The 21,730-nt window shown below is 61.8% G+C and overlaps 5 protein-coding genes across 9 annotated transcripts; 2 read left to right on the top strand and 3 right to left on the bottom strand.

Moving 5' to 3' along the window:
- Nucleotides 1-911: 911 nt before the first annotated feature.
- ACY1 (aminoacylase 1) lies at nucleotides 912-6,675 on the bottom strand. Of its 4 annotated transcripts, none has more exons than XM_056501499.1 (15): nucleotides 6,620-6,675; nucleotides 5,293-5,437; nucleotides 4,615-4,679; nucleotides 4,007-4,111; nucleotides 3,805-3,899; nucleotides 3,538-3,614; nucleotides 3,216-3,305; nucleotides 2,923-2,979; nucleotides 2,740-2,813; nucleotides 2,589-2,638; nucleotides 2,255-2,399; nucleotides 2,101-2,169; nucleotides 1,935-2,014; nucleotides 1,611-1,671; nucleotides 912-1,479 (listed from the first exon to the last, which is right to left on the bottom strand). In XM_056501499.1, the coding sequence occupies exons 2-15, from the start codon at nucleotides 5,399-5,401 to the stop codon at nucleotides 1,315-1,317; spliced, it is 1,242 nt and encodes a 413-aa protein (XP_056357474.1). In that variant the 5' UTR covers nucleotides 5,402-5,437; nucleotides 6,620-6,675; the 3' UTR covers nucleotides 912-1,314. The 4 variants fall into 4 exon arrangements, with proteins under 4 accessions (XP_056357474.1, XP_056357477.1, XP_056357475.1 ...); XM_056501502.1 differs by having other exon boundaries at nucleotides 5,293-5,425; nucleotides 6,620-6,674; XM_056501500.1 differs by having other exon boundaries at nucleotides 6,558-6,623.
- Nucleotides 6,676-7,153: 478 nt separating this feature from the next.
- On the bottom strand, nucleotides 7,154-8,730 carry ABHD14A (abhydrolase domain containing 14A). Its single transcript, XM_056501504.1, has 4 exons — nucleotides 8,506-8,730; nucleotides 8,291-8,406; nucleotides 7,764-7,999; nucleotides 7,154-7,532 (listed from the first exon to the last, which is right to left on the bottom strand). The coding sequence occupies exons 1-4, from the start codon at nucleotides 8,715-8,717 to the stop codon at nucleotides 7,350-7,352; spliced, it is 747 nt and encodes a 248-aa protein (XP_056357479.1). The 5' UTR covers nucleotides 8,718-8,730; the 3' UTR covers nucleotides 7,154-7,349.
- A 793-nt stretch (nucleotides 8,731-9,523) lies between these two features.
- Nucleotides 9,524-11,109, top strand: ABHD14B (abhydrolase domain containing 14B). 2 transcript variants are annotated; one of them, XM_056501505.1, is made up of 4 exons: nucleotides 9,524-9,608; nucleotides 9,805-10,048; nucleotides 10,185-10,426; nucleotides 10,760-11,109. In XM_056501505.1, the coding sequence occupies exons 2-4, from the start codon at nucleotides 9,841-9,843 to the stop codon at nucleotides 10,940-10,942; spliced, it is 633 nt and encodes a 210-aa protein (XP_056357480.1). In that variant the 5' UTR covers nucleotides 9,524-9,608; nucleotides 9,805-9,840; the 3' UTR covers nucleotides 10,943-11,109. The 2 variants fall into 2 exon arrangements, with proteins under 2 accessions (XP_056357480.1, XP_056357481.1); XM_056501506.1 differs by having other exon boundaries at nucleotides 9,536-9,608; nucleotides 9,839-10,048.
- Nucleotides 11,110-12,283: 1,174 nt separating this feature from the next.
- On the top strand, nucleotides 12,284-18,423 carry PCBP4 (poly(rC) binding protein 4). The gene is made up of 13 exons (XM_056501497.1): nucleotides 12,284-12,461; nucleotides 13,914-14,029; nucleotides 14,338-14,361; nucleotides 14,440-14,472; nucleotides 14,729-14,845; nucleotides 14,930-15,058; nucleotides 15,281-15,409; nucleotides 15,661-15,735; nucleotides 15,905-15,949; nucleotides 16,094-16,169; nucleotides 16,541-16,593; nucleotides 17,004-17,173; nucleotides 17,509-18,423. Exons 2-13 carry the CDS (start codon nucleotides 13,934-13,936, stop codon nucleotides 17,822-17,824), a joined length of 1,263 nt encoding a protein of 420 aa, XP_056357472.1. The 5' UTR covers nucleotides 12,284-12,461; nucleotides 13,914-13,933; the 3' UTR covers nucleotides 17,825-18,423.
- LOC130258276 (probable G-protein coupled receptor) lies at nucleotides 18,378-21,526 on the bottom strand. Its single transcript, XM_056501498.1, has 2 exons — nucleotides 21,300-21,526; nucleotides 18,378-20,986 (listed from the first exon to the last, which is right to left on the bottom strand). Exon 2 carries the CDS (start codon nucleotides 20,857-20,859, stop codon nucleotides 19,630-19,632), a length of 1,230 nt encoding a protein of 409 aa, XP_056357473.1. The 5' UTR covers nucleotides 20,860-20,986; nucleotides 21,300-21,526; the 3' UTR covers nucleotides 18,378-19,629.
- Nucleotides 21,527-21,730: the final 204 nt, after the last annotated feature.

Genomic DNA, 21,730 nt, shown 5'->3' with positions numbered 1-21,730 from the left:
ACAGAGTGCCACACGCAGCCCTGGCACACCGGCAGGGCAGGGGATGCACCTCTGTCTGCCTGCAAAGGTGCCAACTCTCTGGGCAAGGATCCTGGCCAGCAAGGACTTCACAGTACCCACACCACTCCCATCCTTCCCCATAGCGGCTGGGTCACGGGATGTGGTTGTATGAGACCTCAGAGAATCCACACCGGCTTCCCCTGGGAGCCTCATCGCAGGGGGCAGGTGTGTCCCACATCCAAAAACCTTGGACTGCCCCCTGCACTGGATGGAGGGGAAGGAGCAGAGGAGCTGGTGGCTTCTGCCTCAGTGCTTCATCGCCAGCCTCATTTCTTCTCCCAGCTCGGCAGGGGCAGCCTCATTATCCCCAGCCCCCCAAGGGTTCCAGCAGCTTTCTTAATTAAAACACAGGTCAGGAGGCTGGGAGGCCCTGGCTCACCCCCAACCTTTTGTAACGGACCAGCTCCTGAGCAATGTAAAACCACCCCAATTCGCTCAGTGGGCTCTTGGTTTCCCCAAGAAACCACATGGCTGGGGCAGATCCCCCACGCCAGGTGTGGGGAGCCACGCAGGGCTGGGAACCAGCGAGGAGGAGATGCAGCCGATGGCAGCTCTGGCAGGTGAGCAGAGGTGCCTGCCCAGACCCGCACGCTGCCTGCCCTGACCAGAGGGTCTGGGAAAGCTCTGCAGGGAAGCAGCAGGATGAACCCCAGCACCAGTCCCCCGAGGCTGACTGGGAGCAGAGGCCCCTCAGCCTGCCCAGGCAAGATCCTGCCCGCATTGCTGTCATGCAGGCAACAGAGGAGGAGAAGCACCCCAGCAAACTGCACTGCACAAGAAAATCCACAGTGCCTGGGTGAGACCCCATGGGCAGCACCATCATGGACAGACAGACAGACAGACTGCCCTGCTCCAGGCTGTGCTTACCAAGATTTATTGATAGGGAGGAAGGGTGGGTAGCAATGGCCCCAGCTCTCCCAGCCAGCAGGCAGGGAGGCAGGACAAGGCATGGGGAGGCAGTGGGGCTCTGGCCCCTCACTACCCAGCCAGTGCAGCCAGCCATGGCAAAGGGACAGGGGGAGGCACTGACAACACCGGGAGAGGCTGGAGGCATCTGGGCATGAGGCTCTACTGGCACCTGGCCAAGGGGGACACAACCCCGTGGGTGTCACCATCAGGCCAGCCCTGAACATAGCCAATGTGGCACGATGCCATCTGCATGCCCAGCAGCAGGTATTCTGTGCCCAGCCCCTGCCCCTCTCCTAAAGCCTTGGGTGTCTCTGTTGGCACCCCCTCCTGCCCCTCGGCGGGCACTCAGCCCTCGGCGGGCAGCGGGGGCACCGAGGCCAGGGCAGCCAGGAGGCGGCCATAGATCTCGATGCCCCGCAGGAAGACCTGCTCGTTCAGGAACTCGTTGTGGTCGTGGAGCAGCACCGGGGTGCGGTTCATGGGGGAAAAGCCAATAGCAGGGTGTCCTGCCTGGAGATGGAGAGACACAGAGGGAGGTCAGAGCTGGCATGGGCACCACATGTCCCCTTTCACCTGGACACAGCTCCTGCTTGGGGGCTGCAGGTCTCAGCCCAGGTGTGGCAGGCTGGCATCACACTCACCGCTCGGATGTAGCGGCTGTCGGTGGCAGCAGGGAAGATCTCGAGCTTGAGCTGCAGCTTCCTGTCAAGAGAGACCCTGTGTCAGCATGGACATAGGGCCAGCCAAGACCCCTGTCCTACTCACACCCCATGGGCAGACACTGTGCCAGGAAATCCCTCAGCCCTGCAGGACACCCAATCCCATCCCTTCTGGGAGTAACAGGGAGATGCTTTGGCAAATCACTGGGCTTCCCATCCCTGAACTCAGAGACCCCCAGGGACCACCTGGTTTCCACCAAAGGATGTCCCTGCCAGGGTCCTGCCCTTCCTGGGGACACTACTCACATGTCCCTACAGACCCCACTGAAGGCCTTCCACCATGGATCCGACTCCTCAGTGGAAGTGATGTGTTGGTCCATGCATTTCTGAAAAGAGGGATGAATGGGTGAGGAAGTGGCACTTGGCAGGGGAGGGACAGGCACGATATGCCCGCGTGGCTGAGATCCCTCACCTGGTGGAACTCATAGGTGACACCATCCCCTGCACCACGGCACCATGTAGCCACCTGCTCCTCGAAGGCCTGGCAGAGAGAACAGAGGAGGGGTACCATGAGCAGGGCACCCTCATCCCACTCCTCTCCTGGGTGGGGCTGGCATGGTGCCCACCTTCAGGTCCACAGTGGGTGGGATGCGGATGTCAAAGCTGGCAGCCATCTCAGAGGGCACCACGTTGAAGGAGACCCCCCCCTCCAGCATGGTCATGTTGAGAGAGGTGACATCCCCTAGGGTCAGGCTTGAGTCGGACTTGAGCCTTGGGGGGATGCAAGGGACAGTCACTATCTGCCACCTGGGGAGAAGTGCTTCCCATCCCCGTTTGTCACCCAAAATGGGGAAACTGAGGCACAGGGCAGCAGCACCAGATCCCAGCTTGGCTTGGGATCCCAAAGACCCCCTTCATGGCCTGAACTAAGCCACTGCCATCCTGCTGCCCATCTCCTACCTCTGCTTCTCGCTCTCCCTGAAGGCCAGGAAGGAGTTGATGACTTTGTGCTGGGGAGGGAAGGGCAGTGGGTGAGGACCAGCCCCATGGGCAGGTGGCTGACAGCCCAGGGGAGGCTTGGGGGGTGCACAGGGGGTAACCCCTCTCTTACCATCTTCTCAGCTGCTGTGTTGCTGATGAAGCGGGACCCATGCCCAGGGCTGCCCATGCACTTCACTTTTATCCCTGCAGCAGTAGTCATGGAAGGAAAGGTTGAGCAGAAAGCCTGGGATAACATCAGTGCCCCAGCACCCAGGAGAGCCAGGGACAGGGCAGTGAACACACAGATACTCACACCATGGGCTCCTCTCACCGTAGAAGACACTGTAGGTGTCAGATGGGCTGGCCAGGCCTGTGGTGGGCACAGACAGGGGGTCAGTGGGGCAGGGAGGGCACCATGATGTGCCCCCTCTGCTCTGTCCTGGCAGCATTTTCCCCCATGTGGCACTGTGTTGGTCACTGCCCAGGGGAAGGATCCCCCAAGCGGGTCCCTGGGAACATGTGGGATGCTGGTGCCTGGGCAGTGATGCCAAGAGGAGTGTGTGCCAAGAGGAGACACGTCCCTGTGCCAGCCCTACCATCACTCACCCTCATCCATGGCAAAGCCCACGTTGAGTGCTTTGAACTCAGGGCGCTTCACGAACATCTCCATGCCCTTGTGTCCGCCCACCTCCTCATCTGTGGGGGAGAGCCTGGCATGGAGGGAGGAACTGGGCCATCCCCCAGCCACCTACTCCTCCTTCCATGCCAGCCTGGATGCCATCAGTACACCCTTGGACATGGAAACTTCTGAGCTAGGTGAGGTCAAAATCTGGGGAGTGTGGCTAGGTGGTGCCTGGGAGACTCCAGAGCACCACCCAGCTGCCAGCCCCTTCTGTACCTCCTGAGAGGGGACAGCCTGGGGACTCACCAGGCACAAAGGTGAGGTGGATGGTGCGGGCAAAAGACTTCCCTTCTGTCTTCAGCCTCCGGATGGCTTCAAGGTACCTTGCAAGGAAAGGTGGTGTACCGTCATTGTGGAGGAGAGGGGCTTGTGTGCCCTAAGCCACCTCAGGGCAGGTGAAGCAGTGGCACCTCTGGCCCCAAGGACCCTGGGGAAAGTGGCATTCTGTCCTGCATCACTCAGAGACACCACCAGCACCGTGCTCACCCAGCAGGTGCAGAGCCCTCCACTCACTGGATGGAGACGCACTTCATATCCTGGGCACCCCGGGCGTAGATGTTGCCTTGCGAGTCTTTAACTGCCTCAAAGGGTGGGTAGGTCCAGTGCTCCTGCAGGGAAAATTGTCCACAATGGCAGGGGGGCACAGAGGGCACCAGCTCCCATGCAGCCCATCCTCCTCTCCGTGCCCTTCCCACCCCTCTCCCTGTCCCAGCACCTCGAAGACAGGCACAACGTCGGTGTGAGAGTTGAGAAGGATGGAGCGCAGGCGGGGGTTCGTGCCCTGCCAGGTCAGGATCAGCACCACACGGCCCTGGCACACCTGTGGGACGAAGGCAGGATGTCACCAGGGTCCAGGATGGGGACAGAAAGGCTTGGACCAGCAGGCTGGAGACAAAAAGTATCAGCTTGGGAAAAGTTTCTGGATGCCACCTGCCACACCTTTCCCACTGGGAGAGGGCAGGAAGCAGGGGCAGTGAAGCCAAGCCTGGCTGCAATTCAGAGGGGGGAAGACAAACCCAGCACCTTCCCCTGGTGCCTGGGAGTCTCCCAGGACAGCTGGGTGCCCAGCAGGGAGGATGGCCCCAGCCCACATGACACTGCCAGGTCCCCAGCTAATCACAGCACAGGCAGCTGCAAAGGTCAGCAGGGAGCAGCCAGAATACTGGCTTAAGGAAGGGCTCAGGTCACAGGGGATTACAGGCAGAGGGCATTCACTCCTATCCAGCTCTGGGTACAGGCAGAGGAACATCTTGGTAACTAAGGACCCAGGCACAGGCGGATGGATGGGTGGACAGACTGAAGGCTGCTTTTCAGCTTCCTCACCTCCACTTTTTGGCAGGCCAAGCCCAGGTCGGTGCCGACACGCTCCAGAAACTGGACAGCCGCATCTGGGGAAGAGTGGGGATGCCCAGAGTTACACCAGGGTCTCTCACTGCAAACCTCCAGGGGCCCCAAGGCTCTGTGGGTTCCCAGAATTCGAAAAGAGGTGACAAGAGAGGACAGGTGCTGCAGACCACAAGAAGTGGCTATGAACAGGGATGGGAGCAGCTCATCACCATCCCTTTGGGATGAGGACTTGGGAAATACAAAAAAATTAAAAATTGAATGGGGATGAGTTCAGGTGGAATGTTTCTCCAGTGAAGTTTAGGGAGCTCCTCACCAATAAAACATACTATACTAAACCAGGACAAGTGGGAAGACATAAATGTTAACAGAAGGAGATCTACACAGGAGATCACCCATCCCATAGCCAGAGCAGCATGGAAAGGGGAACAAGGGGCACAGGTCTAGAAGAAGCAAACAGCAGCTCTGAGGGCACTTGAGATGTCCCTGCCCCAATCAAAGGCACCAGCAGAGATAAGGCACAAAGGAGTTCGCTCTTAACACCACGATCAAAACAGCCCCAGTACAGGACTTGGGCACCTGGGTCCAAAGATCAGCGCTACAAAGCCACATTACCCGATCCCCACATGGCTCCCCGTCCTGTCCCCCCATCCTCACCATAGTCAGGTTTAGGGTGGACAGTGTCAATCCTCAGGTACTCCCGGAAAAGTGTAACCGAGGGGTTCTCTGAGGCCCCCGCGCTCTTCCCAGGCTTCCCAGGTGCCATGCCTGGGAGCAGGGCTGCAAAGCTCTGGGGAAAGAGCTGCAAGACGGTTAATCACCCACCAGCCCCTCCAAAGTCCGCCAGCATGCTCGGTCGTCACAGAAACCGAAGGGAGATGGGACAAAGGTCTCCCCCATGCAGCTCCTGTGACACTGGCACATGGGAGAAATCCCCCCCACTTGGGCACAGGGCAGAATGGGGCATTCCTCCCCCAAAACACAGGTTTCTGCCCCAAGCACAGTGCCAGGACAGGCTATGATGCCCAGGCAAGGGGTGAAATCCAGGGAAGGGCTAGGAGGAAAGGAGGGCAACTAGGTGGGGGAGTATGAAGAAGGGTAAAGGGGAAGAAGGGTATGTTGGGTAGGGAGACATGGAGTTTGGATTAACCAGGGGTTAGAGGTGTGTGGAAATGCTGGAGGATGCAGGCAGGGAAGGCAGGATGCTGGTGTAAGGGGGTGCAGGTAGGGAAAAGGGGCTACTGACTGGCTAGGGGGTGCAGGAGAGCTGCAAGGAAAGGCTCTGAGGGTACAGGGAAATGGGGGTGGTGAAGGGGATTGAGTGTTAACAGAGGATAGAGGTACTGGGGGAACACATTAGGCTGAGAGGCTACAGTGGGAGCTGTTTGAGGGAAGCTGGGTGGCTGGAGGAGCAGGAGAATGTAGGATACTTAGGGGAACATGGGGGTTCTGCACGAGGGGTAAAGGCAAACACTGCGGGGATATGGAAGCGGGGGGTGCGGAGAGGCCATGAGGGGTGCATTGGGACTGTGGTTAGGGGTGCAGGGGCACGGTGGCAGGGAGTGCAAAGGGGCACAGGTGGCGTGCAGAGGTACTGCAGCTGGGATTCGGGGACATCATGGTTAGAGCTGTGGGCAGTGCAGGGTCCCGCACGTAGGGCCGCAGGGGTGCTGCGGTCAGGGGGGTACGGGGTGAAGCAGAGGGCAGGCAGGGCACCGCGGTTAGGGCTGCAGCAGCTGCGTTATTGGGTGCAGGCGCAGCAGGGCACGGGGTGCTGGACACTGTCGTTAGCAGCGCACGGTTAGGGGTGCAGAACAGTGGGGCAAAGCAGTGCAGGGGAGTAGAGAAGAGGTGCTGGGTAAGGGGGGGTGCAGGGTACCTTGGCCCTGGCTTAATGGGGGCGAAGGCACCGGGGCACCCACCCGCGGGGTGCCGGCGCTGCTGCCCGGCCCCGCTGCTCGCCCCCCGCCGTCCCCGGCCCTACCTCCGCGCTGCCGCCGCCGGCGCTGCCCGCCCGGCCCCGCTCCGCCCGCTCCGCCCGCCCCTGCCCCGCTCCGCCCGCCCCTGCCCCGCTCCGCTCCTCCCCGCCCCGCTCCGCCCGCCCCTGCCCCGCTCCGCTCCTCCCCGCCCCGCTCCGCCCGCCCCTCTCCGCCCGGCCCCGCTCCGCCCGCTCCGCCCGCCCCTGCCCCGCTCCGCCCGCCCCTGCCCCGCTCCGCCCGCCCCTGCCCGCTCCGCCCGCCCCTGCCCCGCTCCGCCCGCCCGGCCCCGCTCCGCCCGCCCCTCTCCTCCCGCTCCGCCCGGCCCCGCCCCGCTCCGCCCGCCCCTGCCCGCTCCGCCCGCCCCTCTCCTCCCGCTCCGCCCGGCCCCGCTCCGCCCGCTCCGCCCGCCCCTGCCCCGCTCCGCCCGCCCTGCCCTGCTCCGCCCGCTCCACCCCGAGGGGCATAGGGCAGCTTCCTGGCCGCGCACTAGCGATGCGGCTGGATCTCGAGGAGCCCCGCGGCGCTTGGGGACACACGTAGAAACCAGAGCAGCATCAGTTTATTGGCCTCGTGACAGACGACACCCTGTCCTGCCGGCAAGGGACAACTCCAGTCGTCCCCCCGCCCGTGATGGGAATATGCCCGGAGGGAACAGCACCCCTCATGCCAGCTGTTTGTGCCTCCCAGTCCCTCGGGACGCCCCAGCCCCTCTGCTTGGCAGGGAGGAGGCAGTGCTCACTTCAGCTGGCGCAGAAAGCCCAGCAGGGCCCGATGGAAGTCCTCTGGCTTGTCCAGGTAGCAGGCATGGCCAGCACCAGCCAGCACGGCCACACGGTGCTCAGGGAGGTGCTGGAGGTTCTGCAGCGCCTGGGGAGCTAGCCTGGTGTCACGGTCACCATACAGGATCAGGGTGGGTGTCTTGGTAAGGGGACAAAAAAAACAGAGCAGCTGTCAGAGGGGTAAATGGCCACCACACTCCCTCTGGGCTATGCCCATCTCCATCCACCACCATGGGGGGCTGCAAAACTGAGGGTCACAGGTCCCCCTCACTCACCCCAAAATAGTGCCACCCTCCACATGGCCCTGCAGCCAGCTGGCCCATAAGGCTCGCCAACACCCAGGACAGCCCCCTAGAGCCCAAAAACCCACCTGGACTCGCCGGTACTGCTCAGCAGTGTGGTCCTTGGTGCCCACGGGTGCTATGGGCACAAAGCCAGCCAGCTGGTCCCCGTGTGCCAGGAGAAAGGGCAGGGCAAAGCGGCCGCTCATGGAGGGGCTGACGAGAACAGGCCTCTGCATGCCCAGCTCCCGGAGGACATGGTCCAGGAAATCCCTCCGGCCCTGTGCTGTCACCACCATGTCCACTGGGGGCGAATCCCCGTAGCCTGGTATGGGGAAGAGGGCATGGGGTGGTCAGGGAGCACTGTGCAGCCTGATGGTCTCTCTTCACCAGGGTTCAACAGCTTGGCAAAAAATGAATGTTTGATCAAGCCCGAGGGTTTTATGGTCGCAGCCGTCAATGCCCCAGGACACAGACAAATCCCAGGCACACTGCCCCAGGGATCACCAGCAGCTAGGCAGAGTTCTCCCTAAAGACATCCAGAGCCTAGCAGTGACTAAAGCAAGGGACTGGAGCTGCCCAAAGGGATCAGTTAAGCACGGTGCCATGGTCCTACCAGGCAGATCTATTGCGACCGCACGGTAGCCTTCTCCAGCGAGCAGTGCCAGCGTGCCCAAGGCCTCCCACGTCTTGGAGGTGAACGCCTGGCCGTGCAGGAACAGGACATCGGGCCTGCGTGGGGGAAGACAGGCAGCAAGGGTTCAGCTGCACGGGGGCTGCTGCAGGCCGAGCCCCGGGCCTGGCACCCCCACTGCCGGCGGGCTGACCCACCTCCCGGGGCCCGCAGCTGCGGGAACCTCCCTGTAGAACACGGGGAGCTCGCCCGCAGCCATCCCCGTGCGCACGGTGCCGTTGGCCGCCCGCCAGCCCTGCTGCCCCTGGTCAGGCCGGGAGCGCCGGGCGGCCGGCAGCCAGAGGAACAGGAGGACAGTGAGGAGTGCCCCGAGGAGCAGCAGCCCCAGGCGGCTGCGGGCAAGCAGCATCTCCGCTCCCGCTGCAAAAGGAGAGCGGCAGCGCGGAGCTGCGGGACCCCAGCCCCGCTGCTGCGGGGGAACAGGTCCCGGTCCCCGCTGCCCTGCTCAGCTCCGGCCCAGCCCGAGCTCGGCCCGGCGCTGGCGGCCCCGCTCGGCCCCGGCCCCGCTCGGCCCCGGCCCTGCCGCCCCCCGCCCGCCGCGCACGGGCTGCTGCGCCCTCGGGCCCCGCCTGCCGGCAGCTCGCGACACTACAACCTCGAGGGACGGAACGGCCGGAACCCGCAGTGGAGCCCCGGCTCGGGGGAGCGGCTGAGGCTCGGCTAAGCTTGGCAGAGCTCGGCAGAACTCGGCTATGTTCGTCAAGGGCTCGGCGGCTTTCGCCAGGGCTCGGGCAGGGCTCGGGTTGGGCTCGGCTTAGCTTGGCAGAGCTCGGCAGAACTCGGCTATGTTCGTCAGGGGCTCGGCGGCTCTCGCCAGAGCTCGGCCAGGGCTCGGGTTGGGCTCGGCTAAGCTTGGCAGAGCTCGGCAGAACTCGGCTATGTTCGTCAGAGGCTCGGCGGCTCTCGCTAGAGCTCGGCCAGGGCTCAGGTTGGACTCTGTCCGGTACGGCAGAGATCGGGTTCCGCTCTACAGCGCTCGGCCCGGCTCGGTAGAGTTCGTTTAGGGCTCGGTTTCTCTCGGCGTCGTTCGGAAAAGCTCGGCTTCGCTTGGCGGGGCAGGGCTGGGCCCGGCGAGGCCCCAGCGGTTCCCGGGGCCGCCCCGGACCTTGCGCTCCATGAGGCGGTGCCGCCGTTCTCTCGCCCGCCCCGCCGGTCTTTGGCCCCGGGTCGCGGCACCCCCAGTCCCGTGGTGCGGCGGGGAGGAGGCGAGCGGCGGCCGGCCCAGTGTGCGGAGCAGCAGGTAAGGGCTGCAGGCCCATCGATGGACGGGGAAACTGAGGCAGGGGCGGGCCCGTGAGGCCGCCTGGCACATCAGAGACCCCGGTGGTGCCACCACAGCGAAGATGATGCCGGTGTGACCCCTCACAGCCCTCTTGCCTTCCTGTCACCACTGGGCCTCGACAGTGGCAGAAGGCTCATCACCCTCCCGTTCCCAGCTCTCACCTCACCGAACAGCCCTCTGGCCCCCAGGCATGGCCGCCCCGCAGATCACCGAGAGCACCGTCACGGTGCAAGGACAGACCCTCTTCTACCGTCGAGCTGAGCCAGCGCAGGCAGTGCCGAAGCTGACGGTGCTGCTGCTGCACGGCATCCGCTTCTCCTCCGAAACCTGGCTGCAGGTGGGGACACTCGCCACGCTGGCCGAGAACGGCTACCGAGCTGTGGCCATCGACCTGCCGGGTAAGGTGTGGTGAGCACAGTGTGGCCAGGACGGCAACCCCAGTGTCATGCTGTGCTGTGTTGTACTGTGCTGGCTTCTCCCAGTCGTTGAGGCTCTGTGGAGCCTGACAAGCCACGTGTGTCTCCCATGATTCAGGGCTGGGGCGCTCGAAGGATGCTGTGGCCCCAGCAGCCGTGGGCCAGCCAGCACCAGCAGCGTTCCTGAAGGCAGTTTCAGAGGCTTTGTGCCTGGGTCCAGCTGTGGTGATCAGCCCATCGCTCAGTGGCATGTACTCACTGCCCTTCCTCTTAGAGCACAGCCAGCTGTTCAAGGGCTATGTACCTGTGGCACCCATCTGCACTGAGAAATTCACAGCGGAGCAGTATGCCCAGATCAAAGTACGGCCTGGAAGGGCACTGGGGAGCTCAGGGAACTGGGAGGGGATGGTGTAGAGGGGACCTTGACTCCAGTGTTGAGCAGGGGAAAGGCTAAATGTGCCAGAAACCCTGTTGCCACTGAAAGAGGGGAATGTGGTGATGAAGGAATGTGAATGTGGGGTAGTGGGAGGTAAAGAGGGGACAATTGGACACCCAAGAGTCTGAGCTTCAGTTTCCCTTTGTCACACTGGGTGGGGGAGAAGGGCAGGTGTCTCCCCTCCAGAGTGTCCCTGGCCAGAAGGAACGAGTGCCTGGGTGACACTTGCAGGCTCAGAGTGCATTCCCCCTCTACAGACCCCCACGCTGATCGTGTACGGGGACCAGGACGTGGAGCTGGGGCAGACCAGTCTGAACAACCTGCGGCACCTCCCTGAGCACCAGGTGCTGGTGCTGCAGGGTGCAGGACACCCCTGCTACCTGGACAAGCCCAATGAGTGGCACCGTGGACTCCTGGCCTTCCTGCAACAGCTGAAGTGAGCAGCACAGAACCACAGGGCAGGGGGATGTGGCCAGCCTACCCACCCCTCTGCCTGTACGTGCACCCTTGTGCCAACCCAGGTGCTTGGCTGGCACTCACACTGCACTGGCCAACACCAGCACCCACTCCTCTTGAGACCAAATAAAACCCCAAGCTCTGCCACTGCTTTCCTGCCACCTTCATCCTGCTTCTTCACCACCTTTCCCACCTCCTTCCCCCATCCCTACCTCCATGGCTGCTGTCCCACACAGATTTGGGGGGTGACAGCAGGGAAGATGCAGCCACTGAGGGATGGTACGTTTGGGAATTGTGGATGGGTACCAGCCTTGCTGGAGCCCACCCATCACTTCTGACAGGACCCCTATGAGCCTCAGAGGGTGGCCAGGGTGCCCTGGGGCTGTGTTCAGGGACAGGTCAGTTCCCCAAGGTAGTGACATCCGTGTCCCCAGCCAGCCAGCCTCCTCTTCATCCTCCTCTTCCTCCTCCTACCCCACGTGGCATGCACCCAAGTCTAGGGTAATCCACAGGGGCTTAAAAGGGAACTGCCAGCCCTGGGAGGCTCCTGCCCACGCCAGCATCCACCCGGCACCCTGGGGAGGTGGAGGGAGATTTCCCCAAGGAGTGGCTACCACGAATAGATGAGGGGGTGGCCGGGGAGGCCTGAGAGACTTGGGGATGGGGGGGACAAGACCCCTGCCTACCAGCTGCCTTTTCTGCCTTTGGTGCTGCTGCACCGGGCACTCAAGGCACAGATGGAGCTGGCAGCAGGGTGTCCCCCCAGTGCCCCCCCTTCCCCAAGCTTGCCTGGGCTTTAGCTGCTTACACCAGGGCACAGGAGGATTTAGTGGGGGAGGTAATGGGGGGGGCAGTTTTCTGTGGGGGCAGGATGCCCATGTGGGGAACACAAGGCAGTGCCAAGGGTGCAGGAGCTGGTCTCTGCCCTGGCACTCTGGCAAGACCCCTGTCTGGAGCATCGCTGATGCCCGCAGATGGCTCTGGTCCCCTGTTGCTGTCCGGATCCCCCCACCCCCATACAGGAGTGCCTCCTGCCCCTCCAGGCACCACCTCACAGCAGCAGCCCGGGGTGCCAGCGGCCTTGGGGTGCCAGCTGCCCCATCCCTGCCCGCTCCGGTGTCCTTGAGCCCTCTAGCCCTGCCAGCTGATCGGCTTCCAGGAAAAAAACCACGCAATTACAAAGAGGGGCGATGTGTGAGCCAAAGGGAGGGGGGCCGGGGGGGCCAGGAATGTCCCCAGCGGTGGCAGATGGCCTTACCCAGGGTGCATTGTTCCTTTTAGTGTCTCTTATCCGCTGTAATAGGATCCCGGAGGGAGGGATGTGGGAGAGGGGAAGAGCGAGGGGGGCCCCGGCGTGGACCGGGGTGGGGGCCGGGGCTGCCAGCTTGGCCCTGGCCTGTCAAGCGGCTCATTGTTCCTGCCCCGGGTGTCACTGGGCGCCGCCGGGGACAATGTGGCACTGAGCGGGGCGGCCGGCGGCGGAGGGACGAGGCGCACGGAAAGGTACCCGCCAGGCCCCACTCCCGCGGGGACCAGGGGGCTTGGGGCGACTGGGAGGGCGAGAACAGAGAGCTTTCCCCAGGGACGGGCTGGGGGCTTCCTGACGTCCCCCCTCCTTTTGTCAGCCGAAGGTGCCCCGAAGGACGGGCGGTGCCCAGCTCTGTCGGTGGCTGTCCCAGTGCCAGCCATGGCAGGTGGCCTGTGCCCATCACCGGGCCCTTTGGCGTCCCTGCCGGCCTGGCTCACCTGGGGGAGAGCCCCCCCCTGCCCGCAGACCCCCACACGCTGTTTGTGGCACTGGGGGGGACACCCGTGGCCCGGCTGCGTTCCCCCGTCCCACCGCCAGCCTCGTCCTTCTTCCCCCGGCAGGGTCTTTTGTCCCTGGCGGATTCCTGCTTCTATTCATCCCCTGGGGGACTGGGGACCGTGGCCGGCTGCGCGTCCCTGCCGGCACCCCACACATCCCCGGGTACCGCGGGCAGGGATTATAGCAGGGTGCATCCCTTCCCTTCGCCCCACTTCACGCTCCCCTGCACCACGAACGGGAATATTCCCCGTCTCATTCTCTCCACCTTTCTCCAGCCCGCGGTAACAGGAGGGTGGGGACGCTCAAACCACCGCGGGGGTACGAGGCACAGCACTTAGGGGGTGCGCCTCCCCCCCCCGCGCTACCCTGATGCAGGAGATGTGCTGTAGCGGTGACGAGTCCTGCCAGCACCTAAAATAGCCGGCCCCCCCTCCCGCCATGCCCGCGGACGCGGCCCCAGCCTCAACACGGGTGCTTTGTTTCAAAGCTGCTTGGCATCGCCCAGCTTGCCGGGAGCCAGCGGTGCCGCAGCCGCCCACCCGGGCCTGGACACACAGGAATTGTCCTCCTCCCAGGGGCCCTGGCCGCCCACGGCCACCCGGGCACAGGGTCCGGGGGGCCCTGGAGTGCTCTGGGACGGGACATGGTGCAGCGGCATCAGTCAGCAGGCATCGTGCTGTGATTTGGTTGGGGTGGTCCCCATCAGGGAGCTTGCCTCAGTGTCCCCTGGGGCTTTGTGCATAGACACCGGGAAGGCAGGAAGAGAAGGAAGGTGACTTGCATAGCCTGTGAGACCACCCAGGCCCCCTCTGCTCCCCCCACTCCAGCAACCGTCTGCAAACAGAACCCTATCCCACAGCCGTGCTCCACACACCTTCCCCCCTCCCCCATATCCATCCAGTTCCTGGCTTTGTGCAGGACAGACTGAAGGCAGCTCAGCAGACACATAGCAATGGGTCCCTTCTGGGGGTACAGGGTGCCCATGGGGTGCCATGGGGCCATGTGACCCTCACCTGCCAGAGGAGGGCACAGTGCTGCCTCTGCCTCAGTTACCCCATTTCCCAGCCATAGGATATTCAAGCTGCAGATCTGGGGGTGGAGGGTTAGCTGGGGCATCCCCCCTTTCTGAAGACCACCGTGTCCCACAGGCTCATCTCGCCCTCCTGCCATGGCATCACCAGACAGAGCCAGTGGCGTGGGCGGCAGTCCTGAGGAGACGGAGCTCAGCATCACCCTGACCCTGCGCATGCTCATGCACGGCAAGGTAATGGCAGGGGGCTCAGTGCCCCTGGGGGTCAGCAATGCCTGGGGTGAGAGGCTGTGCTAGAGCTCTAGCTACTCACCATGCCCTGTTTTCTTCTTGCTCCCAGTCTCCCCTGGGAATAGCATTCCCAGAAGGATTTCTTTCCCCATCCTAAGCCAGGGAGGGGTACATTCCCATGCCCCACTGTCACTAGTTAAGTAACCTAGTGTCCCGGGGACAGGGTCTGCCTGTTGCCAGGCTGTGGGTGGAGGAGAGATTTGGCAGACAGGGAGCTGTCTCCTTACGGTGCCACTCTTCTACCTTTACAGGAGATCGGTAGCATCATTGGCAAGGTAAGATTTGGGGTCCTGTGTGTTGCCAGCACTTGGCTCCCCTGGACCTGACCACCCACCCTGTTTCTTTACCTGCAGAAAGGAGAGACTGTTAAGAGGATACGAGAGCAGGTAAGGGCATGCTGGTGGGCTGCCAGGTCCTGCTGCCTGTCATGCCTGTTCCTGGTGGCTCCCTTGTGCCTGCCCCCCTAAATCCCAGGTGGAACCAGGGAAAACAAAGCAGTACCCCAGGGAATCTGCCTGGGGCAGGTGGGAGGGGCAAGGCTCTGGCTTGAAGGCATCAATCTCCCGTATGAGGCTATCCCTGGCAGAAGTCAGGAAGCACAGGGTTTGTGACATCCCTAACGGGGTGTGACACTGTCCCCAGAGCAGTGCACGCATCACCATCTCGGAAGGGTCCTGCCCCGAGCGCATCACCACGATCACCGGCTCCACCGATGCCGTCTTCCGCGCCGTCTCCATGATCGCCTTCAAGCTGGAGGAGGTAGACAGCCCTCCTAAATCCCCCCAGGTGTCCCCACACCTGTGGGATCTGGGGGTCTGATGCCGCATCCCACATCCCTCACAGGACCTGGGAGCAGGGGGCGATGGGGTCTCAGCAGGCAGAGCACCGGTGACCCTGCGCCTTGTCATCCCCGCCAGCCAGTGCGGTTCCCTCATCGGCAAGGCGGGAGCTAAGATCAGGGAGATCCGGGAGGTGAGGCTGAGGGTAGCTCAGTGTGGGATCCCCTTTTCCCCTGGGTGTGGGGGCTGCCACAGTCCCACAGGGGCCGGGAGAGGTGATGCAAGAGAGGGAGCATCACCCTGCAGGTTCTGCAATGGTCTCTGGCGGCCCAGGAGGAGGGCAGGGAGGTGTGAGGTGCTGAGCCCTGGCAGGGAGTAGTTGGGGAATGCGAGCATCTCTCTTTGATTCCCGCAGAGCACAGGGGCACAGGTGCAGGTGGCTGGTGATTTGCTGCCCAACTCCACTGAACGGGCCGTCACTGTCTCAGGGGTGCCAGACACCATCATCCAGTGCGTGAGGCAGATCTGTGCTGTCATTCTGGAGGTACCTGCCAAGCCCTATGCCTATCCCAGGGGGCATTTGCTACCCACCTCTCCCTCCCCAAGGCTTCTCATGCCCATCTGGACCCAAACACTGGGGCCCCCTTGTGTGGAAACCCATAGGAGCACCCTGCCTTTGTTGTTCTGGGTGCTGTGCCCAGCTTGCTGGGGGCATAAGGGGCAGAGGGTCCTTGGGGCTACAGGGGCATTCAGCTTCATCTCTCATCTCCTCCACCTCCTTCCTTCTGTCTCCAGTCGCCTCCGAAGGGGGCCACCATACCCTACCACCCTGGTCTCTCCCTGGGCACCATCCTGCTCTCTGCAAATCAGGTAAGAGGCCACAGTATCTCCAAGGGCATGAGGTGGCCAGGAGGGCAGCCTCTGTCAGCAAGGGGCGACTCTGATGGGGTCAGGGTAGTCTCTCTGCCCCAGAGGGGAGTGATCTGAGACAATGGTCACCACCTGGCTCCTCTCTGAATCCTCTTTTTTCTCTCCCCAGGGCTTCTCCATGCAAGGCCAGTACAGCGGGGTCTCTCCTGCAGAGGTGAGGCTGTCCCTGTGGCAATGGGGTCTGTGCCCATGAGGATGGGTGCTGCTGGGAATGCCTGTCTTGGGAGGCACCGGGGCACAGCTGACCTCTGCCACCACCCCTAACATCACCTTCCTCCTCTTTGCACTGTCTGGGCAGGTGACGAAGCTGCAGCAGCTGTCAGGGCATGCGCTTCCCTTTGGCCCCCTGGGCCATCCACCCACCATGATGCCAGGTGAGCACCTCCCATGCTCCCCTAAGGCTGGGTGTGCCCCTCCTGATCCTCCCTGGTCCCTGGCCCCGATGAAGGGGCTTCCCTCCTCTTTCCAGTCCCAGCCCCCCAGCATGTCTACCTGCCCCTCCAGCACAACCTTGTCATTGTTTTCCTGGCATCACTGCACCACCAGTGCTCCCCAATCCTGCAGTAGGAGACCTCTAGCACCAAATTATGATTTGTGTCTGTGTCCTGTCTTCCCTTCCTCTCCCCAGTGACCCTTCAGGTTTGTCCCCAGGACCACTCACCATCCCAGTACGGGGCTGGAGTAAGGGCACAGAGCTATGCGAGACCTGCCCCTTCATTGCTGACATCCCTGTCTCTCTCTCCAGGCCTGGATGCCAGCTCCCAGAGCAGCTCCCAGGAGTTCCTGGTGCCCAATGATGTACGTATTGGTCTGGAAATGACAAGGGGGACCACAGTTTGTCCCCACTCATGTGTACTGTCCTGGAGGCACTTTGCAAAGGCCAATACCCACTGACCCACCCAGTGGAGGCTCTGCTAGAGCTTAGGAGCAGGAGGGAGTAGCTGGGGCAGAAGAAAGGGGAAACTGAAACACAGGAGAGGGGAGAAGAGTTTGACCAATGCCAAGGAAAGGCCTTGGCATGTGGCACAATGCCAGCAAGAGGGTCTTAAATGAGACCAAAAAGCAGGGTCTGCCCAAGGAAAGAAGTGCCCTGCCCTGCCAGTGCCTTCCACAGTTTCATCTCTGAGGGTAGGGGGTGTCCAGGTGAGCCCCTTAGAACTCCCTGCTTGTCAAGGCTGCTCTGGCTCACCCCGTCGCTGCCCTTTCAGCTCATTGGCTGCATCATTGGCCGGCACGGCAGCAAGATCAGCGAGATCAGGCAGATGTCGGGTGCCCACATCAAGATTGGCAACCAGACTGAGGGCTCCAACGAGCGGCATGTGACCATCACAGGGACCCCTGTCAGCATCACCCTGGCTCAGTACCTCATCACAGCCTGGTAGGTGTCAGGTGGGGGGGACTCCTGCTGGGTGCTGGTGAGGGGTACCTCTTCTCCAGCACCCCAAGGCAGCTTTTGGAGGATACCCCCACTACAGCATCCTCAGGAAGGATGACCTGGGTGGTGCTTTGAGATCCTGAGGTGGTAGGTGCAGGACTGAGAGCCACCAGATTTGAGCCCCAGCTTTTTAATCCTGCTCAGTAGGATACCCATGATGTGCCATGGACACGTGCCAGAAGGGATGGGGCGCTCAGTTCCTGCACCCTAAGGTTGTAGTGGGAGAACCACTCTGTCACCATGGTACTCACCATCACCCTTCTCTCTTGCTTTCCCAGCTTAGAGACTGCTAAATCTACCTCCCAGGTGCCCCCAGGCCCTGGCTCCATGGACCTCGGCATGGGCTTCTCCCAGCCCCTCGCCCCAGGCTCTGGTGCGGCCCTTCCCGCCGTAGCCCCAGCCCCCCCAGCCCTCCTGGGCACCCCCTACGCCATCTCCCTCTCCAACTTCATCGGCCTGAAACCTGTGTCCTTCCTGGCACTGTCCCCATCCTCCGCGGCAGGTCCCAATGGCGGCAGCACCACCTATACGACCAAGATCTCTGCGGCCAACGGCACCAAGAAAGCCGACCGGCAGAAGTTCTCACCCTACTGAGCCCCACTGCTGGGTGGGCCAGGGCGTCCAGGGTGATACTCAGTAGCAGGGACACCTTCCCACCACCCACCCTGACCTCAGCCTCTGCCAGGTGCCCCCTGTCCCCCACCCCAGGGAAGGGAAGGCTCTTCCCTGGTGGTGATGCCTGCAGGAGGAAGGGGTTGTTTCATTGCCTGCTGCCCATCCCAGCAGCACTGCGCTCCCCTCCCTGATTTTCTGCACAGAGGCCATGTGTCCTGGTATTGGGTGTGGGGGCTGCCCCTGCGGGCCTAGGGTCCCTTCTCCCAGTGCCCTGTGCTGGTGTGGGACCTCTGCTTCCTGCTCCTCACCCTGCCTCCCCTGTCATCCTGCTCCTGCCCACACTCCATCTGGCACCCAAAAGCCAGGTCCTACTAGAGGAGGACTGCCTGGCCTCTCCAGGAGTCTCCCTTCCACTGGCTCTGTTGGGAGGCCCTCCCTGGGCCACCCTGGGGTAATTGCCTCCCAGAACCCCATCCAAGAGCCAGTCCCTGCTGGCTTGGAAATGCTGTATATATATGAGTCTATATTTTTTCCTCCTTTGTAACTTATCAATGGTTTAATAAAAAGATAAAATTTACAAGAAAATAACAATTATAATAATATTCCCCATGCTGGGTGGAGACTTCCCCCAGAGCAGGGGTGGCCCCAGCTCCTAGGTACTTGGGTGGTGGCAGGAAGGGCATCTCCATGTCTAGGATGGGAAGCTGCCCTTCGGCCTCTCTGGGGGTCTTCCTGAAGTCCCTCCCTGCCACAGGGCAGTTAGAGAGGCCATAGGGCAGTTTTCCCTGAAGCCTGCAGTTACTACTGGAGTAGGGACATCTCCAAACCACCATGCCAACACCATCCCTGGGACCTTTGTGGGTGGGCTGAGGGCGATGTACCCCTGCAACATTCCCCAGAAGAGTCCAGTCCCCTTCCTAGTTGTGGGGACCCTGCAAGAGTGTCTCCAAGCCCTTCCCCTGAAAGTGAACAGCAGTTCCTGCTGCCCTGGGGCACCCCCCACCACCCTGTCTCACCATGTCCAGCCCAGCGTGCCCTTGGCCAGCAGCCCAGGTTGCTCACACATGGCACTGCTGACCAGGCTTCAAACTGGGCAGCCCATCTGTCCATAAACAGCCTGGTATGGACCCCAGACAGCCAGTTCCCCCCCAGGGGGGTGATCACTGCCAGCTGAGGGGGACAGAGGGCGCAGCCAGGCATGGCCACAGGCATTGCATGCTGCCATGCCAGCAGGACAAACAGTGACACAGCCAGATCCAGCCCTGATCCAGTCACAGGGAGCAGGATCTCCTCCACACAGGTATTAGTTTTGGGTTAAACAGCCAAGGATGGAGGTCTCCATCTCTGCCATCCAGGCTCAGCAGGGAGCTCAGGGCCCTGGTGTTACTCGGTGTTAGTGGCATTAGCTGGAACATTGCTCCTGGGTAGGGTGCATGGGACATCTGCTCTTCCCCACTGGCCAGGAGTGCTCAAACCAGAGCAATGGAGACAGAGGTGTCCTGTCCCCTGCCCCTGCACATTGGCATTCCATGTCTTGAGGAGAGCCCATCCCTGGAACTGAGCTGTGCTGGTGGAGGCAGAGACAATTCCAGCCTGCAGAACAGAGATGTGACTTCCCCAGGTCTGCTACCTTCTCCCAGGAGAGAAACCGTCTTCCACCATAAGGCCAGAGAAGAGGCAAAACCTGAACAAGGACTCCTCAAAATCCAAGAGATTGGGTCCAAGCAGGTCTGATGGGCCCCTGGCAGGTCTCCTGCCCAGCCCAGTGGGACAGAGGCTCCTTCTCAGCTGCTCTCTTCAGGAACTTGACCTGGGGTAGGGAAGCCTCTTGTGGTCTGGTCCAGCCTGTTCCTGGGGCTGGGGCTGATGCAGCTGGTGTGGGTCTCCAGTGTGCAAGTTGCTCTCTGGAGGAACTGCAAGAAGTTTTCCTGAACAGAAACCTCTGAGATGGAAAGACAGAGCTCCTGACCCAGTGGATGGTTAAGACAGCTGCGCCGGAGCCGGGCCAGCTCCTCACGGATTTGGCGGTTCAGCAGCCCGTAGAAGAAAGGATTAACAGCAAAGGAGGAGTAGGCAATCCAGGTGACCCCCATCTCCCCGTGCCCAGCACCCACAGTGCCAACAGTGACAGAGGAGTGCAAGTGGAAAGCAAAGAAAGGCAGCCAGCAGCACAAGAACTGTCCCACAATGAGCACCAAGGTGAGGATGGCCTTGTTGCTTCCCAGAAGGCGATCTGGGATCAGCCTGGGCAGCATCAGGATCCTGGCAGTGAGGATGGTCACCTGGCTGGCGATGGAGTCACATCGGGGTCTGGGTGCGACTGCCTGTGCCGGCGCAGGCGCCTGCTGCAGGGACGCAGTCCGTGCCACGCGGTAGATGCTGGAGTAGACGGCGAGGATGATGATGGTGGGCAGAATAAAGCAGGTGATGCTGAAGAGGATCACAAAAACCTTCTTGTGGGCCCCGGGGCTCCAGTAGACTGTGCAGCGGCTGGCACTGGTGGCTCCATTGCCATGAGGCCATGCCACTAATGCCAAGACAGTGATGAGAACAGACTTGACCCAAATGAAAATCACTCCAGCCACCGCCAGCCTGATGGTCATCTTGACCTCATATCTCAAGGGATGGACAATGTAGTAGTACCGCTCCACGCTGATGATAGAGATGGTGAGAATGGAGGCACTGATGAAGCAGATATTCAGGAATATCACAGCCTTGCACTCAGCAATGCTGTAGATCACCCAGTTGAAACAGGAGGAGCTGGAGATGATCCCCAGGGGCATGAGGAAAATAGCTGAGAGGAGATTGACTACACAGAGGTGGCAGACAAAGATGAACTTCCTGAAAAGGGGTGTTTTGAGGATGATGACCATCACCACAATATTTGCCACCAGGGCAGTGAGAGTGAGCAGGATCATGCAGAAGAGGCCCACCACCTCCTGGGCAATGGAGTGCTCGGGGATGGAGAGCAGCTCTAGGCTGTCCGTTGTGTTTGACCCCGTCTGGCTAGGCATCCCCCTCCAGAGCTAAGCCAGCAGCTCTGGTGCCTGGGCAGCAAGGGCTCTTCTCCTGTGTCCCACAGAGGGTAACCCTACCACAACCATGGCTGCTACCTTCTCCTTGCCTGTTGGGATCAGGAGCCTGGTGTGAAGGGAGAGAACCAGAATGAAGAAAAGCCACAGAGAAACAGAGAGACAATCAGCACAGTTCTAAGGTGCTGGAGGAGGGAGAGATAGCTGGTGAAGTCAAAGCACCCTGGCTGTCCCAGAGCTGGCACCCAGACTGTCCCCAGTCTATCCAGGGCTGTGCCCTGTGGGCACCCACGCCAGGCTGACACCCTGTCCCCCCTCTCCAATGGCATCAGTATGTCCTGAGGAGAGACAGTACAACTTGCTTGTCCCAACCCTCTTGCTCTGGCCACAGGGGACCCCAGGGTGGGTGGGATTCAGCGCACCTTTGCTCCTGTGGAGATGGGTGATGCTCCTCTCCTCACTGGGGTCCTGCTTGCCAGTGTTGCTCCCGCAGCAGAGCCGGGGCTGCCGGCCCTGTGTGCAGCCACGCTCCCCCTTCCCCGCTCCCGTCACCCTGTTTGCCTGCAGCCCGCCAGCTGCGGATGGCACCAGCTGTCACTCCCGGCGCTGCCTGCACTGCCCGCACCGGGGCAGTCCCACAGGGACAGCTGCTGGGTCCTAGCAGCCGGCAGAGGCTCAGGAAGGGGGGATAGGGGCTCCTGAGCCCTGCGCTCCTCCAGAATGGCCACCGACTGCACCAGGCCTGGTCCTTCCACAGGAACAGCTCAGGTCCCTGGAGCTCAAGGGACAGAGCTACAGGGAGGTCTGCAGCAAATTGTCTTCACAGGCACATGGAGCTCATGGGGCATCAGGG

Source organism: Oenanthe melanoleuca, chromosome 12, assembly GCF_029582105.1.
Source record: "Oenanthe melanoleuca isolate GR-GAL-2019-014 chromosome 12, OMel1.0, whole genome shotgun sequence".
In the NCBI taxonomy this organism is placed as follows: Eukaryota; Metazoa; Chordata; class Aves; order Passeriformes; family Muscicapidae; genus Oenanthe; species Oenanthe melanoleuca.
Note: the sequence above shows the minus strand (reverse complement) of the source record. Positions and strands in the feature narration are given on the sequence as shown.

Excerpts from the sequence above, each read along its gene's own strand:
- ACY1 (XM_056501499.1), bottom strand. The coding sequence starts at position 5,401 with ATGGCACCTGGGAAGCCTGGGAAGAGCGCGGGGGCCTCAGAGAACCCC. Across the intron at positions 2,400-2,588 it reads AGGGAGAGCGAGAAGCAGAG|GCTCAAGTCCGACTCAAGCC; the intron begins GTAGGAGATGGG and ends CATCCCCCCAAG. Across the intron at positions 1,480-1,610 it reads ACAGCCGCTACATCCGAGCG|GCAGGACACCCTGCTATTGG; the intron begins GTGAGTGTGATG and ends CTCCATCTCCAG.
- ABHD14A (XM_056501504.1), bottom strand. The coding sequence starts at position 8,717 with ATGCTGCTTGCCCGCAGCCGCCTGGGGCTGCTGCTCCTCGGGGCACTC. Across the intron at positions 8,407-8,505 it reads GCAGCTGCGGGCCCCGGGAG|GCCCGATGTCCTGTTCCTGC; the intron begins GTGGGTCAGCCC and ends TCCCCCACGCAG. Across the intron at positions 8,000-8,290 it reads GGTCGCAATAGATCTGCCTG|GCTACGGGGATTCGCCCCCA; the intron begins GTAGGACCATGG and ends TCCCCATACCAG.
- ABHD14B (XM_056501505.1), top strand. The coding sequence starts at position 9,841 with ATGGCCGCCCCGCAGATCACCGAGAGCACCGTCACGGTGCAAGGACAG. Across the intron at positions 10,049-10,184 it reads TGTGGCCATCGACCTGCCGG|GGCTGGGGCGCTCGAAGGAT; the intron begins GTAAGGTGTGGT and ends CCCATGATTCAG. Across the intron at positions 10,427-10,759 it reads AGCAGTATGCCCAGATCAAA|ACCCCCACGCTGATCGTGTA; the intron begins GTACGGCCTGGA and ends CCCCCTCTACAG.
- PCBP4 (XM_056501497.1), top strand. The coding sequence starts at position 13,934 with ATGGCATCACCAGACAGAGCCAGTGGCGTGGGCGGCAGTCCTGAGGAG. Across the intron at positions 14,362-14,439 it reads TCGGTAGCATCATTGGCAAG|AAAGGAGAGACTGTTAAGAG; the intron begins GTAAGATTTGGG and ends CTTTACCTGCAG. Across the intron at positions 16,170-16,540 it reads TCCACCCACCATGATGCCAG|GCCTGGATGCCAGCTCCCAG; the intron begins GTGAGCACCTCC and ends CTCTCTCTCCAG.
- LOC130258276 (XM_056501498.1), bottom strand. The coding sequence starts at position 20,859 with ATGCCTAGCCAGACGGGGTCAAACACAACGGACAGCCTAGAGCTGCTC.